The sequence below is a fragment of the Bactrocera latifrons genome, unplaced genomic scaffold, assembly GCF_001853355.1.
Source record: "Bactrocera latifrons isolate USDA-ARS-PBARC rearing strain unplaced genomic scaffold, ASM185335v1 scaffold_55, whole genome shotgun sequence".
NCBI lineage: Eukaryota > Metazoa > Arthropoda > Insecta > Diptera > Tephritidae > Bactrocera > Bactrocera latifrons.
The window spans coordinates 120,875-134,544 of NW_017537212.1; the positions used below are offsets into that span (position 1 = coordinate 120,875).

At 34.9% G+C, this 13,670-nt stretch overlaps 2 protein-coding genes across 3 annotated transcripts; one reads left to right on the top strand and one right to left on the bottom strand.

Annotated features, from left to right (window-relative positions):
* Positions 1 to 134: 134 nt before the first annotated feature.
* Positions 135 to 2,463, top strand: LOC108974351. The gene is made up of 3 exons (XM_018942112.1): positions 135 to 910; positions 964 to 1,087; positions 1,145 to 2,463. Exons 1-3 carry the CDS (start codon positions 440 to 442, stop codon positions 1,714 to 1,716), a joined length of 1,167 nt encoding a protein of 388 aa, XP_018797657.1. The 5' UTR covers positions 135 to 439; the 3' UTR covers positions 1,717 to 2,463.
* Positions 2,464 to 4,466: 2,003 nt separating this feature from the next.
* Positions 4,467 to 12,180, bottom strand: LOC108974441 (cardioacceleratory peptide receptor). 2 transcript variants are annotated; one of them, XM_018942276.1, is made up of 7 exons: positions 11,771 to 12,180; positions 11,108 to 11,711; positions 6,126 to 6,261; positions 5,827 to 6,024; positions 5,484 to 5,744; positions 5,150 to 5,432; positions 4,467 to 5,065 (listed from the first exon to the last, which is right to left on the bottom strand). In XM_018942276.1, the coding sequence occupies exons 2-7, from the start codon at positions 11,573 to 11,575 to the stop codon at positions 4,840 to 4,842; spliced, it is 1,572 nt and encodes a 523-aa protein (XP_018797821.1). In that variant the 5' UTR covers positions 11,576 to 11,711; positions 11,771 to 12,180; the 3' UTR covers positions 4,467 to 4,839. The 2 variants fall into 2 exon arrangements, with proteins under 2 accessions (XP_018797821.1, XP_018797820.1); XM_018942275.1 differs by having other exon boundaries at positions 11,108 to 12,180.
* Positions 12,181 to 13,670: the final 1,490 nt, after the last annotated feature.

Below are 13,670 nucleotides of genomic sequence, written 5' to 3' on the forward strand. Positions count from 1 at the left end.
CTGATTGGGAGTATTCACAAAAATTTTAATCGTTCTCACAAATATTGAACTAAACACAGAAAGTATTTCTTTATTGATATTAATTTGTCAACATTATAAAGCTACACATTTTCCAATGCTTAAGCATTACGTTATTTACCTGCTTTTGCTGTAATTTTGCTTTCGCTAAAATCGATCTTTCCCATTAGATATTTTTGTCAGTATTTTTTATAATAAAATTTGTTAGACATATACATATATGTAATAAAGTCATCGAATTTTGCTGCCAAAACAAAATGTCTAAATTAGGTTTGGAATATTTAAACTTGTGAAAATATATCAAACATTTCGTTGCCTTGTTTTCGAATCCCACTCAGTAAGGGAATCTATTTCTCCACTATCTACCAAAATTACATATCGTCTCATCGAAATAAAATAAGTGTTGAAAATTAAACACGTAATGAGTTGCTTCCCGCGTCAATCGGAATGTTGCTGCTGTTCGTCTTGTTCGCCCTGTTGCAATTATATGGGTGATTGCTGCAATATCCGTCGAAATCGGTCCTGTATTGATTGTTTTCCAACGCGAATGATTCCGGATGTACAAGTTCCTCCCAAAAAAACTAAGTCTAGAAGTTCTCCAATTAAGTCTTCCATGACTAAAAATAATAATAATAAACGTCCATCTCAAATTAAAAATGGAAAGCGTTTAAATGTACCAGCCGAAAGCGAACCCAGTATGGAAACTAAGAATCCTAAGCAGACAAAGAATAAGCAAAACTTTCAATACCAGGACCTGAAGAAGCGTATGGAGGTAATAAGTGAGGAAGCAGAACAAGATTCGAATGAAGAGCCATTCAGCAGCAAAAATATTCAGAATTCATGTGCCGACTTTCTCAGTATTGTACATGACACGGTATTGGAAACAGTTCAGGTGAGTAAAATGTTATTTATTCGACCATAACCATAATTAATGTTTCTCATTAGAGTTCGGTTGAATGCATGATGCGAAATTATTTTGTCCATACAATGGAAAAGGTCGAAACGTTGTGTTCGCAGATGATGAGAAATGAATGTTTATTAAGCAAAATGTACTTGGATATTTTAGACAGTGAGACTTGAACTTTGAACTGAAGAAGTTAATGCTCTTAATATTTGCTTATTGCAGAAATATCACAGCAAAGCGAGAAAAGTTTACGACAGTTTAAATGCTTGTGTCAATTTATTGCCGAGACTCAGAGAGAAGTTAGCGAAGATCGTACACAGAATCAGAGATGCAATTGTCCGAACTGCGCGGGAAGGGAAGAATCTTTTATATCACTAGCTAAAGAGAGGGCTTTGTCAAAAGGACGCCGCCTCTCTGGAAGCGGCAATAGTAACATTAACTTCAATGTTTATAAGAATGAGTTAAATGCAAGGAACTATTGTGATCCCGACAACGAGGTAAAACCTAAAACATCGCAGACAAGCTGCACAAATTTAGCACAGTCTAAAAATAAATTACTTGAAAAGCTATCAGGTAATATTAGTAGCCCGAGTAATGAGGCAATTCGGCGAAATATTAGACGGTTGAATGAATCTGACCACTTTGAGTTTTCCAATAATCGCAGAATTCCTGAGCTCCCTAGGGTCGATGACAGTTTTAAAATGGAACAGTATGAGAATCGAATAGAAGGTGGCAAATACGTTAGTGTGAAAACAGGGCCAAGTGAAACAAACATGCCGAAAGTAAAACTGTAATGACAGCTATTTTATCCATTGCCGTATTTCGTGACCAGTAATATTTAACTGTGCATCAAAAGTGGCGATTTAATGTTTTTATTACGAATATTTCGATGAGCCTTGTACGAGTATGTACATATACAGACGAGTGTATTTAAATCATTCTTCAGCTGTTGTCGCAGGGTAAAAGACAGAGACTTCTCTTCCAATTTGCATATACCAGTAGATGTATGTGTTGGAGCAGAAGTTTTCGTTTTTTAACTTATCATAATTTTGATTCTTCCAAATTTAACGAAAGTTTAAATCCTCTAATATATTATATTCAAATATCGAGCCCGAAACAAAAAATATTTATTTTCTTGGATGCGTATTGCGTAAAGTATACAAGGTAAAATTGCATAGAATCCATAACTAGGGTAATAATGGTTCATTCTGTTTCTTACAAAAGAGTTTTGCAACTCCTTAAACGCAATTATTTACTGTTATAGCAAACACCGATATGTCTAGTTATAAATATGGTTTTTATATTTATGTTTATAGTATTTGAATCATTTACCACCTTTTTTAAGGTTTTTAAATGCCTATTCATCCATATGTTAATCAGCATTACATCTGCGCAGAATTGTTGGAAAAGTGAACTCTGGTACAGGATTTATTGTAGTAAAACTCAAATATTTGCGTACATTTTTTTAGTTTATGTAATGTAACATTAAAACATATTAGTAGCGTGGCCTCTGCAATTAAAAAAAAATACAAATAAAGATAGCCCTCATCTTTTAGACCTATGTAAGAGCCGAATTTGAACTCAATTGGATACAGGGGTAAATATAGAACTTAATTGTTTTCTTGTTTAAAGATCTCCTCCTCCGTTTTATTGACTTCACAGTGGATTAATTCAAAATAATTTTACTGGAGAACCGTCGAATTTAGTAATAGGAGGTGTTTTCAAATATTGTAAGAAGAATTTCAACTAAAAATTGGAAGTGTGTTTAAATAAAAGCAAACTCCAAAATTGTGTTCTAATTGTTCTAAATGTACCATACAAGCGATCAATTAACTCATTACCCAATTAGATTTTGAATAACAATAGAATTGTGTAAAGCACTCCGTGAAGTATGTCCAACGAGAGTAGAAAAACAAATTGTATATACATATTTAATCGCAAATCAAAACGAATAAAATATAGAAAAATATAGCGATCGACAYTGAATTGGAAAGCTCTGCAGTAAAATCAGTTGCAAAATTGGCGGTGTTAAGTGAATTCTCCATATGAATTTGTGGGCTCTGCTCAATATGCACGGATTTGATGGATAAAATAGAACATATACTCTCACGCTATATTTGGAAAGGGCAACTTATTGACATCACATGCGACCCGGATCGGCATAAGTAATGACGATACATGTAGAAAGTGCACGGAAATAGKCATGAGAGAGACGCAAGCTATGCTTCTGTTTAGCATTATCTTTAATTCGYATTAGATCTCGATATTTTTTGGTAGTTTACTTTTCTTAGTATTGGTAATGAGCTAAAATAATTCCCATCTGTTAAAATAATAAATATTATAGCTCTGCCTTATGTATAACTTCGCCCAAAAATACATTTTTTATAGTAAAATTAATCAATGGTGATTGGCGGCTTTTAATGAAACTCGACATAACGTTAATAAAATCAGACGTTTGTATATACATACATATATAAATTTAGTTTTATTTAAAAAAATCATCTGTAATTTGTTTTTCTTATCTTCTATGCGTATTTTATCTTAGTTTAGCATTTTAAATATATATATATATAAATACATACATGCAAAAAAATGCATATTAGCTATATAAGTAGAATATTTTGCAAGTATCTCCTTACATATCCATGCATTTCGTACATCAGCGTCTACACGGCATGTTAGCATAAATATTAATTAAGAAGAGAGGTCTTTGAAGACTGATTCACATGCATCTTTTSCTTCGCTTTGCTTCAGAATATTGCTCTGACAGAGAAATTTGATGTTTGCTTTTGCATAAATGGCGAACAACTTCCACCTTTTTATGCTTTGATATAAATACACACATATGTATGTACGAAGTGTGTTCAAAAAGTATCGCGAATTTTGTGTTTTTTTCAAAAATTATTTATTTATTCATGAATATCTATTTTGTCCCCTTCAAAGTAATCCCCATGAGATATTATACACTTGTGCCAACGGTTTTTCCAATCTTCGAAGCACTTCAAAAAATAATTTTTTTTTTTTTTATCTTCTTCAGCTCCTGCTTCGATGCCGTCTTTATCTCGTCAAGAGAAGCGTAACGTCGTCCTTTCATGGGCCTTTTCAGTTTAGGGAACAATAAAAAGTCACAGGGGGCCAGATCTGGGGAATACGGGAATCATCATTAGTGTGTTGTTTTTGGCCAAAAAGTCGCCACAAGCAACGATGTGTGAGCAGGGCCGTTATCGTGGTGCAAAAGCCAATTTTTGTCACATCTTCTCTTCCTWCTGAGAACATTTTGTATCACCGATAAACGSTGCTTCGGTCCAAGGTAGCTTCTCCGTACGCCGCAGTCAACATTCGGAATGCATCCGCGCACTTAATTTCGTTTTTCACACAAAATTTGATACAGGTTCTTTGATCCATTTTTTTGAATAGGTAAAAATCGAAGACGATCCAAAACACGTGCAAGCAAAGCAGCTGGCAACAATTAAATGTCAAAATTGCCGAGATTGTCGGCATAAGTGAGAGACATGAGTAACAACATAATGCCATAAAAAATTCGAAATTCGAATATACGTAACCCGCGAAAATTCAAAATTCGCGATACTTTTTGAACACACCTCGTACTTATGTGACATCAGGTTAGCAAATCTGTTAAGATGAAAATATCAATGCACGAAATAATATGTAGATTTCTGAGAGTAGCAGGGAAAGCAAAGCGTTCATTATGACATGTTCTTCAATGTTTACTTCGCAAAGCGAAATTAAGGAAAGTTTTATTTAAATCAGCCATAAGGATTATGTTCTTTGTATATTTTTGATAACAACAATTTACGAATTTATTATTTTTGTATCACAAACAATTCAATTCAATTTTAAAATAACTTATGTTATTARGGTTGTGGGTTAAGATGCGGTCTAAAAGGGGCACGACATCATACTTCCGAAACGGCTAATGGATCCTTTTCTTTTTCACATATGACTACATGTGATGACGGCTTGGTAGAGCGTCGTGATACGGCGAGCGAAGTAGTCAACGTTCGCACTGAATCGCAGCTATAGTGAAGTCGACGGCTCACGCTGCTGCAACGACTTTGTGTTAAAGTACTATTTAAATAAGAACGGCAACAGCATTTGAACCACTTGAAAGGGGGAAAACGGCTGGGAAAGTAACAAAAACCAAAAAAGTGTGTGTTAATGAACCTGAAGCTATTATAATTTTTAGACCACGAATGAGTCACTAACCTGAGTGTGCGAAATACTTGCGATGAAAAGACGCAGTAAATGAGTGGGTTCGCTGCAGAATTTAGTGGTGCTAAACTCTGTATAAACGTTGCTATAGCAATATTGGTTTGCGTTTTCGGAATACGTCCAAATACTTGCAGTAAGTCGAAGACAATGTATGGAGACCAACACAGTATAAATACGATGACAATAACAAATGTCATTTTGACGGTTTTTACTTTGGCTCGGGGTATTATTCCGCGAGAGCTGGCTCTTCTACTAGTTACATTGTTATTACAACGTTCTGAGGTCGCAAATGTTAATTCATGATTTATATAACTATATGATACTTTACCTCCGGATGTGAATATAGAGCCCTTCGCCCAAATAGTTTTGACGATAATCGCATAACAAGCTGATATGATAAGCGCGGGAAGAATGAATAGTGTTGTCGCCACTAGGCACATATATGTTTGCCATGCTTCCGGCGAACCAAGTTCTATCCAACATTGCATCTGGCCCTGAATTAGCTTTTCTTCGTAAAGAAACAAAATGGGTAACGAGAAAATAACTGATACTACCCATGCTGCTGTAACAAGATGCTTTGCCCTTCGCCCTTTATGAGAAGTTAATGTAAATCAAAGCGCATCTACTGTACAAATAAATTTATCAATWGTTTATAAATAGTTAAGACTCACATGATTTCGAGAAGTTCATTGGGTGAGTTATGGCGTCATAGCGATCGATACTCATAGCTACTAGCACATACGTAGAGGAATATGTAACGCAAACTTGGGAAAAGCGTATGAGCTTACAAGCAATATTACCGGCCCTCCATGAAATTGTTATTCGCCATATTATGTCGGTAAGCACATGAAGCAAACCGACAGAAAGATCTTATGAAATTATATATAATTGTAAGTAAAATTAAAGAAAGTTAATAGATATAGAGAAAAATCTATATTTACCTGGTAGAATATATCAAAGACATTCTTACCTGCGACTGCCAGCTGCCTAATAAAGTAATTCATTCTTGATTTTCGATTTTTATTTACAAAAAGAACAAAAAGCACCGTAGAGTTACCGAGCACAATAACAGTGAAGAGTATCCACAGGACTGCGAATTGTTCCATCTGAAAGACAACAAATTTGAATATTATTAATAAACAATGAGAAAAAAATTAATTTGACGAATGTATAGCAAAATTTTCAGAAATGTCTTTGTTTCTCCTATGGTGAATGTGGTTCGGACTTTCGGTGTATGGGAAAAGGAAATATTGAAATTATTATTAAGCATGGTTGTATGTGTGCATGTATTTGAAAAGTAGTATATAATTTGAATTAAAGTGGCGATTTATAGCAAAAGCCTAATTCCAATAATTGCTTCTATACATGTATGTATAGGGTTTTTCAATAGGACACCACAAAAGTAGACCRGTACGTGCAGCAAACGACGCAATATTTTTTCTGGTCTTTTAATATTTCTCATCATTAAGGTTAGTCATTTGTCGTTATTTAAAGATATACGATCCAGCAACAATTCAAAATTGTCAGTTACCTCAACTTTACGAGCTAGCCATGTATGAATGTATATTAAAAAGCTAGGAAATTTAAAGCATTATGACCCAACGGTATACTGAAATCACAACGAAATGGGGCAAATATTTCATAATGTGGTTGTTTACCTTTAAAATAACCATATAATGACAATGTATAAATGAGATTAAGTCATAAATGCCATCATGTCAGTTTTATAATTACTAATTAAATAATTAATTTTCTATAATACTTTAAGTATCAGTAATTAAATTTATTCATACAGAGCTTGTATGGTAAGTAATAGGATTGATTTTCTTCCGCGCTGACTATACTTTGGAACGTGCGCGCACCGACTGGACTAGACATTCCTAMCTAACGAACGAGCGGCTGGTCAATTGTCTCCGAGCACCTGGAGATTCTGTGAGTGGTGCAAGCCGAAAATACAGCTTTCGAGCAGAGGTGCGCGATTAAATTCTGTGTGAAACTCGGTAAATCTGCGACAGAGATGTTTGATATGATAAAGCAGGCTAACGCAGAGGTGGTATGTTTCGGTGGCACCATGCCTTTTTGGAGGGCCGGGAAGAGGCCGCTGATGAAGACCGTGCTGGGAGACTGCGAATGCCTTCCGTGACGCCTTCAATGCTTGGAAGGAGCCTATTTTGAAAGTTTTTAAAGAATTGTAACGATTGGTTCAATAAAGTTTTTTAAATAGACTCAGTTCTGTTACTTTCCGCACAAACCCTGTAATAAATTGCTAAAAGTTTGGTAGAAGTGGATGATTTTGTGTTCCATTCTGTTATCAATAATTTTCAATTCACTACTGTGCGTATGTACGCATGATTACAAATAAATGTGCATTTATATTGTGGCCGTACATGTATACRTTATTAACGCAGGTATTTAAGCATTATATTGTTTAACGGCCCGCAAGCCCATTTTTAGACGTTTAATACGTGATGTGCTGTGAAAAGCTTTCTTTTAATAAAATATGAAAGGAAAAGCTAGCCGTTGAGATTAAAGATGTAAATATGTACGCCGCGACAGCAGTTACAAGCACAAATACACATGTATTCATATATTGAGTCGCGCGTACATACATATGTAGGTATATACGCACGATTTGAATAATTGTAGTCATGGCAACTAGGGTGTAGTGACATCTTCTCAAGTCTGTTCAAGTCTGCTGTTCTGCCAGCCTAAAAAATAAATAAAAAGTAAAGTAAAATCTGTCTGCCCTAAAGCAAAAAGCCCCTAAAGAGAAAATAAAAATAATAATCCGTATGGGGTAGAATTTATTTTTACTTGTACATATTTCTATACTCAAGCATTCATATTCTATTAAGAAACGTTTGCGATGTAAAACTCAATACCCTGCGAATATGGGATGGAATGACAAGGTAGAAATCAGAATGACTACTATTGTCATTAACACGATTAATTAATTTTTTATTCTATATAGTTCGTTGAGACATTTCGCATGTTGTTGGAGAAAATCATAGAGCAGGAGTCACTGATTAAATAAAGATTATTGGGGTATGAACGATGGGCACACCAGGGAGGTATTTTCAAGTATGATTTTGGGGAAAGTGTGGATTAACCATGCATCAGTATTTTTATGCTCTTGCAACATACTGCTACAGAGTATAATGATTTTGCTCAGCTAAAATTGGTTTGTAACATCTAAGATCTTTATAGATATAAAGTTGTATGCATATGTACATACATATATATAAATGATCCGATGACGAGACTAGATGAAATCCGGTTAATTGTCTAGCCGTAAGTGCAAGCTGTAACATTTGTGTAAATGAAGACATCTTGATGAAATTTTATTTACATAAGCTCTTTAGCACTTTAGTACCATAAGAAGTTCGGTATTATAGATGAGCGTTATCGCATAATTACCACGGCGACAAAACCCCAATAATGGAAAACCTATAAATTGCAATAACTAAGACACAAATTAAGATATAAAACTGTAATATGGTAAAACGAATTGCATTAAAGATTAAAAAGTCTCAAAATCGAATCGTGGTTTCAAAGTTTTCAAAGTGGTCGTGAGGACATAAAGACGATCAACATGTGGGTCAATCAAAATCCGCGATCACCGGAAATTCCATCGAAATGTACGTGAATTCATCAAAGATTAGCCAAAATCATCATTGAAATTCTTGCAAATGGAATTGAACATCTCCAAAACATCGATTTATCGCATTTTGACCGAACATTTAGGCTTACAAAAGATGGGTGCGACGACCAAAAATTGCTCAGAATCCAACATATCAAGGACTATTTGACCAAAAATCATATTTTAACCATTAACCACTCCCCGTATCCACCTGATATGGCACCGAGTGACTTCTTCCTTTTCGGTAAAATGTATTTGCCCATGAAAGGAAAGCGTTCTGCAGGCGTAGGGGCCTTTTAAAATGCTTGCACCGGCATACTGGCGGCTATACCGTCCAATGAGCTAAAACACTCATTCTACAAGCTTTTTTACCGTGTGAAAAGCTGTATTGAAGCAGAGGAGACTATTTTGAATAAAATAAATTGATGGAATCGGGTCAATATATCATCTTTTTCTGTTTATAATAAGTAGTAGTAAAAAAAAAATATATATATAAAATTGGGTCAATACTACCCCTATCTCCTAAGATTTTCAAACATCTGGTCGGCTTTATACCGCATATAAAGGTTAATTCTGGATATACTACGTATACCTATTATTTAATGCCAAAAATTTGTGAAATTATTTTATATGAAATGCATTATAAATATTTTCGTTCTTCTAACAAGCCTTATGCCCAATATGTACATATGTCGATCAGCGCGCAGGGCAATGGCAAAGGTTAATGCAACAAGCATAGCCCTTTCTCTCTCCCAGGATATTTTATGAAATGAAGTAAAGACAGCTTCTTAAATATTACATTAATGGTTTAGCGCTGAATATGAATGGACCAGGTCTGGAGTCTAAGCCTCATTTGTCTGAATTCCGATTCTCTGGTTGACGTTTCAACATTGAACAATTTGCTGCCAAATTTGCAAACAAAAGTACTAATCACTTTCACTTTAGTAAATAAAAATGCGTACGGATTATAAATATAGATGGGATAAGCGGTGAGACTTCAATTCCGAGAAATAATTTCCCGATGCTGGCGATCAAGATGCCGCGGAACTGGAAAATCGCGTTAGAGGAGCAAGACGTTGACGTTCAGAAGCGAATGTTGATGCGCGGCTTGTATASATCGAATGGTGTTTCCCATCCTGTTGTCCATCCTTTTTGTTTAGTGGCTAGGGGTACAGGTTTGGTGAGTTGTATTGAATTGACATCAACTGTGGTGAATTGCGCTGTTGCATTAGGATGCACCAGTTTTACCGGGTAGAGGGGGTGGATGCTTAACTCATTTAAACACACTTAAACTCAAGATAATAATTTAGCCTTTATGTTCTCATAAATCTCATTTGAARATGATTTTAATGTAATTTGGCGTACGCGAAGAAAAGTATGTTATTAAAAATAGAATTGCGAATTGTTTGCCTTTTTAACATAAGTGAGATATAAACTATTCAATCTTTTCAGGTAGATTAAACTGGATTAAAGTTTCACTAAAATCGCTTCAATAGCTAAGCAGCTTACGCCAGACAAAATGAACACGTAATTTGTACTTGAATTTAAAAAAGTAATAATTTTGATTAGATTGCCATTCGGAAAGTTCATATCATTCATCATTATCATTATTTTTCCATTGACAAAAATTTACTGAAATCAATTTAGAAATTAAACCTCAAGTACGTCTCTTGGATTTTTATATCGGCAATAACGCTTTTCGTCTTCATTGATAAATCATATATTTCCTTTATTGAATTATTTATTATACTAGTTTACTGTAATAGTATTCATTGTATACCATAGCCACAGTATCGCGTGGCCGGATGTATCAGTATAAAATCCTGTTGCGGTGTTACATCTTTGACGTCACTGCCTGCACATGTCATACTACGATTCTTGGTATGTTAAATGAACGTATTCGAATATGTATACCATTCATACTCTATACACTTCCTTTCGTTGGAAAATAAAAGACATCAACGATACAAGTTTCTAGTAAAATAAAGGAAAAGCAAGGTCGTGGTTTGAATAGGTGGATATGTGAATGTGAATGCTATTTCGATGAAATAAGTTAGTGTCAAAAGACAATAATATTTAACGCACAATTCCTAATAAAATTATTTCGATCTACTATTGGATATGACTATGAATTCATCAAATTATTCGATAATTTTCGGTTTTGCCATTAAATTAACTGTTCGAAAAAGATTATTTGTTGCTTATGTGATAGTTGTAATTATATTAATGCACAAACGTAAATACTTTTAAACGGGTAAACGTTGCAAATTAGAATAATAGTAAAGATGAATGTATGTATGTACGTCACTCACCTCGTAAAAATAGAACGAATTTAGTTTATCATTTCCTACACTCTCTGTCGTCTCTGTTGATGGTCCCAAATTATTTCCCAATACTTCCTCCGAAACTTTATTGCCGCCGTTAAATGATGAAGAAATATCTTGCTCAATCAAAACTGGATGAATATCGAATGAAGCCATTGACAAAGTCGGTGGTGTAGATGTAAGGACAGCATGAGATACAGCCGCAATAAAGTGAGAGTAGGTAAAGTTGCTTAGTGAAACGATAGAGCTTGTTGCAGGAGTGTTGCTATTGCTAACTTCTACGTAATTGAAGTCATTAGCAGTGCTATTTGGGCTGTCAATCGCAGCAATAAGAGCGGCACTTATGTTCGAATTTGTCGTTGCTGAATTATCAGTAATGAAATGCTGTGGAATATGCTCGTAGGCCAGCACAACTGCAGGCTCCACTGTATACAAACGAACATTAATACCACCCATCACATAGCCTAATACATATATAAGTATTATTCATTGTTATATCGTGAATTGCGAATTTGTCTTTCTTTAGAGACTTGCGGATTTAATTCAATGTTTTTCTCCGAAAAAGGAAAAATGAAAGTCGTCGCAGATCCCACTGCAAATTTAGTTAAAAGTTAAAATTTTGAATTTGCCAYTTCATTTTTTTGGGTTTACGTTTCAGACTGGGAGTAGAGTTACAGCATAAAATGTTGAACTGACACAAACCWATAATACATAATTAAKAACCCTGCAAGAAGTAAAAAAAAGTTTTTYATATAACTTGTATTTACATATAAACGATTATTTACATTCGATAAATAAATAAAGTAGGACTGTCAACAACGAAGAAGTAGAAATGTTATAGTTTGCTAAATAAATTCAAAATAATTTAAAATTTCAATCTCAACGAAAGAAACTCAAACTCTCCGTTAGTTTCTGTCGGAAATATATTCACATCCTTATTATCTAGCCATATCCACATCCATTTCTGATTTAGCGACGGCTTAATTACCTTCTTCTTTTATTATCTGATTTTTATGAAATACATGTACATATGTACATGCATGTACAATTAAAAAATATTGTATGTACATTACATTATAGTACTAATAGTTCAATTATGTAATCATAATATTTAGAGGATTAATTAACCAAAAATAAAATTAAGTAAAAGATGAACATTTCCTTTCATGCACAATACGTGTTTTCTTGCATCTTTTACTTTGAAACTAAAGAATTATAAGAATCTTTAATTCCATTAGAAACGCAATTAATTGCGTTCGTYTGACTTTTTATGCCAATCTTATTTAAGACATGTATATAATAAATAGGTCATTACAATTTTAAATATTGATTTTCGGATGACATCATACCGTAAATATTGGTCATATGTACAAGCAGAACCAATGGAAAGTTAGGCGATGTGTTTTGCTCACCTCCACGTAATGGAGGAAATGGATGKATCCTTATGTTCTCTTAATAATAGAAATATTTCTTAAATCCTGGTTTTTTGTGATATGCAGTAAGCTGAAATAACGCGGAGCATACATGATGGCTATTTCACAAGAACCACTTTTTCACCACTTTTTATAGCTCTTTATCAATCAATCATATCCCAATACAATGATACTTATTGAAACGTACGTGTACTCCCACAACTAGCCAAATTATGGGTTTATAACTCATAAATAAACCATATATGTAATTGTCTGAAAGATTAAAGCCTAACGTYAACAAACTCATTGGACCTTATCAGTGTGGCTTTAGACCTGGTAAATCAACAACACWCCACCTCTTYGTCGATTTCAAAGCTGTTTTCGGCAGCACGAAAAGGAGCTGCCTTTATGCCGCGATGTCTGAATTTGGTATCCCCGCGAAACCAATACGGCTGTGTAAACTGACGTTGAGCAASAATAAAAGCTCCGTCAGGATTGGGAAGGACCTATCTGAGCCGTTCGATACTAAAGGTTTAAGACAAGGCGACTCCCTATCGTGCGACTTCTTCAACCTGCTGCTGGAGAAAATAATTCGAGCTGCAGAACTTAATCAAGTATTAACTTATTAATGATATTGACATCATCGGTCTCAACACCCGCGCCGTTAGTTCTGCTTTTTCCAGACTGGACAAGGAAGCAAAACAAATGGGTCAGTGACCGAGAGCAAGACGAAATATCTCCTGTCATCAAAYTAACAGTCATAATTTTGAAGTCGTAGATAATTTAGTCTATCTTGAAACCAGCGTAAATRTCACCAACAATGTCAGTCTGGCAGATATGTTYCTTTGCGCGTTGGCCATGGCGAATATCGCACTCGATGGAACGATGAGCTGTATGAGATATATGACGACATTGACATAGTTCAGCGAATTAAAAGACAACGGCTACACTGGCTAGGTCATTTTGTCCGAATGGACGAAAACACTCCAGCTCTGAAAGTAAGACCTCCACTSCGTTGGAAAGGCCAAGTGGAAAAGGACCTGGCTTCGCTAGGAATATCCAATTGGCGTCACGTAGCGAAAAGAAGAAACGACTGGCTGTTGTTAWCTCGGCTATAATCGCGTAAGCGGTGTCTACAT